Source organism: Azolla caroliniana, unplaced genomic scaffold (assembly GCF_043228905.1).
Source record: "Azolla caroliniana isolate FFs.n. ecotype wild unplaced genomic scaffold, voAzoCaro1.0.p SCAF_8, whole genome shotgun sequence".
In the NCBI taxonomy this organism is placed as follows: domain Eukaryota; kingdom Viridiplantae; phylum Streptophyta; class Polypodiopsida; order Salviniales; family Salviniaceae; genus Azolla; species Azolla caroliniana.
In genome coordinates, this window is record NW_028230443.1 from 11,918,973 (window position 1) to 11,923,399 (window position 4,427).

A 4,427-nucleotide genomic window follows, 5' to 3' on the forward strand; every position below is an offset into this window, starting at 1 on the left:
AATGTCTATGAGACAGGCGAAACACGAGAGGTAATATTGTGTTGATGATGGCAATATTTTTTAGGATGAGTGGTTCATACATAGCATAAGATACCTTAGGTGTCATCATCTAAGAAATAAGTAATTTATATTATGTCAATTTAGAAAAGTTACCCAAAACCATGTTTCACATTTGATTTGACTATCTTCACCAAAGGATAGCCCAATGAGCATTGATTTTCACGAAGTGGAACGTGGATAAGCAACTGGAGACGATTCTCTCACTCGCGTGGCCGGGCCCCCCTAGGAATAATACACCCCTAGGAATAATACAGTAGCATGCATAATCACATCACAATTCACAATTCACAAGTTACAACCACCACCTCCTCAGCCTTTTCTATCTCAATTCCCTCTCTAGACTCTCTACAAATACCACATAAACCAACGTCCCAACAACCTATAGGCTATACATATCATACACATACATACATACATGATACATATATTATTTATTTATTTATTGGACCAAGTTATTGAACACAGACACTCTTTTTAATTTTGTGAGTGTTGACTGTGAGGTCTTGACTCTTGAGCCGTCCGTACGGCCACCACAATTTAAACACTTGTATTTGCCTCGCTGTTCTCGTCTTTTATTTATGTACATATTTCTACATATATATATATATATATATATATATATTCTGTTTTATTTAGGAGGAGGAGTGAGGAGTGAGGATCAGGAGAACAATAATAACTGTGGAAGCTTTTGCTTAATGAATCTTAGACTTTGCTTCTTCTTCTTCTTCTTCTTCTTCGTTTTTGTCTCCTCCTCAGACTTCTTTCTCTGTCTTTTCTTACATTTCAAGTGCTAAATTCTGGTTTAAATCAGCGATTCCTGTTGTCCGGGCTGTCCTTAGTTCTGTATATGTATATTACCGCCGCCGCAAATATAAAATTTGATTTCAAAGCTTTGGGATGGCATCCATGATCAATTCTCAGCACCTCCTGATTTTGGCCTTCCGTATCGTTCTGCTCCTCCATCTCTTCTCCGGTAAGATTAGTTCTTCTTCTTCATCATGGGCAAAAAAAATTATCATGAATTTTCATCCTTAGATTTATTAGGTTCCCTGTGCGTCTAATGGATTCTCTAGGTAGCTTAGCCAGGCTGGGTCTCTAAGTGAAATCCTCATTGCCTCCTTAAGTAGTAGGGGCCATCGTTAAGTGTGAAATCGGTTGTAGCTACCAAAAAGCTAAGCTTTCTGGGAACGCTGTCCTTCGGGGAAATGAAGTACTGGAATCCTGAATTAGGATTAATTAAGTAATGCGTCTCTTTGATTACGTGTGTGTAATTAAGCAATGCGATGTCTTTATAACTGGCAATTGTGTGTGGATACTCATCATTTAGATTCTGGACTCTAGCTATAGGTAATGAGGTAATGGAATTACCCGTGATTATGGCTAATCACCCCGTGGCCTCCGTTATGTTATGGGCTATTATTATTTATATTAAGTACTTAGCGTCGTTCTCTTTTAGCCTAAGTAGGTGGGTGGATTGAGCAGCAAAATGTAATGTGCGATTAATGGAAATGAAATGTAGGCCCTTTTACTGAGTGAGTGAAGAATTCAATTTCTCTAACGGTACGGATGTGATGATGAGTGATGAATGGGGCATGTCATGTATTGATGAGGATGATGATTAATAATAATAATAATAATAATAATAATAATAAGCAGGTGGGTTGAGAGGGGCAGGTCGGAGGATTAATAATGGTGACAGTGGGCACGACGATGGATGGTGGGTGTTGAAGAAGTGGAGGATGATCAATGGAGTCGATGGGCATGAGAAGGAGAAGGAGGAGGAGAAGGAGAGATCAAGAAGGTGGAATGATGGATGGGGAACAACAACAAAGATGACCAAGGAAAGCCACCGACTATTGATGATGCATAAGAATAATAAGAATAATAAGAATAATAAGAATAAGGAGGTGGAGGTGGAGGTGGAGGTGGAGGTGGATTATGCAGGGGATTACAGTTCGGAAGCCAATAACAGCACACAATCCTCCTCCTCCTCCTCCTCCTCCTCAATTTACAGGAACTACTATAGTTATCCATATAATCATAACAATGCAACAACTAATGTCAGATATAATAATAATAATAATAATAATAATAATAATAGCAGCTATCCTCCTCCACCGTCTCATGTCGGTAAACCTCCCACCTTATTACTACCTTAAATTAATAAAAACGCAAGAGCAGCATCAGCATCAGCATCAGCCTCAGCCTTCTTCAGAATCAGGAAGGACCCTGCACCTTCTGCTAACCATCATGATAACAGCCACTTCCCGCGCATGCTCACAACTAATTAGCCTTATAATTAGCCACTACCAATCTTTTCTAAGGCCCTTGGAATCTTCTTATTCTCTATATTACTACATTTTATAATGTCGAGTTATCTATCAGTTTCAATTCCTCCTTCCTGTACTGTACTGTACTGTACTGTACTGGGAAGGAGACTCAGACTAGTAATTTATTAATTATGTATGTGCTTGTCGTAGTTTCTCAAGCCTGCTATGACTATGACGGCTAGTTCAACATATTTAATGTAGACTCCAATGCAATGTATTTATTTACATATGTATATCAATATGTATGGGTATGGTTTCCCTGCATCTGACTTAGAAGCCGCCGCCTGTTCTCCTTTGTGCCCAACAACAAAAGCAAGCACATCAAAGCTATGTATTGTATGGGTAGAACTTAGAAGACGCCCATGGCCCTATGATGTGTTGATGAAATGTGTGTGCGCGTGTGTTGGTCACCCAAATAAGATTTGGTTAGAACTTAGACGTATGTACATTGATAGCTCTACATGGATTTGCTTGATTTGGTAGGAGGTTTTTTGGCCATATGCTTAGCTAGCACACAGTTTCCCATTAAAATATGATCAATTCATTATTAATGTTTGCCTTTGGAATTGTTTATAATGGATGGTATCTAGCACACACTTACCATCGATTCCATTCGATTAGGGATGCATGGTGGTTTTGTCATTGTTTTATATTTTCTTTCCAAGGAATATTAACCATCTTGGATTCTTGATGCTGCGTTGATCCTTAGATTGTTGACCTTTCCTTTCTATGAATGAAATGATCTCATAACATTTGAAAAGGTCACATACTTCTCATTTCAAATAGAATACGCGAGTCCATTCGTTATGATTTTAAGTATTTGTGAGCACCTTAGTGATTTTAGGGACTTCAATTCACTTGACTATATCCTTAAGAATCTAATTTTCTTCTATGATGCAATGTGCATGTTTGTCCGCGAATATTACTTAATGCCATGAATGCTCCACAAATAGGAAGCCATTTGAAATACTAGATTGAGGGGCAATCTAAATTCAATGGCTTATTGAGTAGTCAAGTCAATCATAAACTTTCTAGACAAAAAAAGATACGATGTTTTATTATGCCTACCTAACTCAATCTTGTTCGAACATTTTGATGGGATTAAGATTCGAAAAGACAAACAAATGGCTTAAAGACAAAGACACAAGATTTACGTGGAAAACCCTAAAACAAGGAAAAACCATGGGAGCCCTCTGGGCACCAAAACTTCACTATGATCTGAGTGTACAATTTGTTATAGACTCCCTAAATCACTAGGAAAATACCAAAAACTCTCAAGGGCCACAACCTTTGGACAGTAGTCTACGTCACACTCAGCGAATAACACAATAGAGAACAAAGTAAAGAAAACAAGAATCATAGAACTTGATTCTTGGAGAAGCGAGGGACAACAATCCAACCTTCAAATGCATGCTTCTTGAAAGCACAAGCAGAACCACTAGAGTCTCCTAACTCTGTAGTGTTCTCTTCTATTTGTTCTCTTATCTATCTCGTTCTCTATCTCTCTCACATTCTCTGTCTCACTCATGCTATGCTCACACATAGATATTTTTCACTACTGTCTCTATATATCTTATATCTAGCCTCTAACGCGTTTTTCCATATATGAATGCCTATTTTTTGATCTTCTGGCCGATTTCTGCCATCCGGTCCTCGATCTCAGTCGTCTTCTCCCATGAGGAGGGAAACACACACAACAAACTCCCCCTTCACTCTGTCACGAACAAGTATAATAGAGCAAAGAGAAGACAAGACTAGAACACAAGAGAGAGGAAAAGAACAAGAAATCAAATTATAGAATTAGTAATTGGTGTTGTTCACCTTGATTAGAATCAAGGTGCACTTGAGTATTTATACAAGAAGGTAGGGCTATGTAAGCCAACTAGAAATAGAGTATACATAAGGATGCATGCAATGGAGAATGCATGAGGATGCATGCAATAGAGAATGCTTGAGGATGCATGCAATAGGGAATGCATGAGAATGTGTGTAAGCTAGAAACTTCCAATGTTCAATCTACATTACATGAAGTCGGAT

At 38.4% G+C, this 4,427-nt stretch overlaps 1 protein-coding gene across 1 annotated transcript; it reads left to right on the plus strand.

The window, feature by feature from the left end:
* The first annotated feature begins 717 nt into the window (after positions 1-717).
* Positions 718-2,586, plus strand: LOC147861015 (uncharacterized). Its single transcript, XM_087323816.1, has 2 exons — positions 718-1,033; positions 1,717-2,586. Exons 1-2 carry the CDS (start codon positions 958-960, stop codon positions 2,217-2,219), a joined length of 579 nt encoding a protein of 192 aa, XP_087179942.1. The 5' UTR covers positions 718-957; the 3' UTR covers positions 2,220-2,586.
* Positions 2,587-4,427: the final 1,841 nt, after the last annotated feature.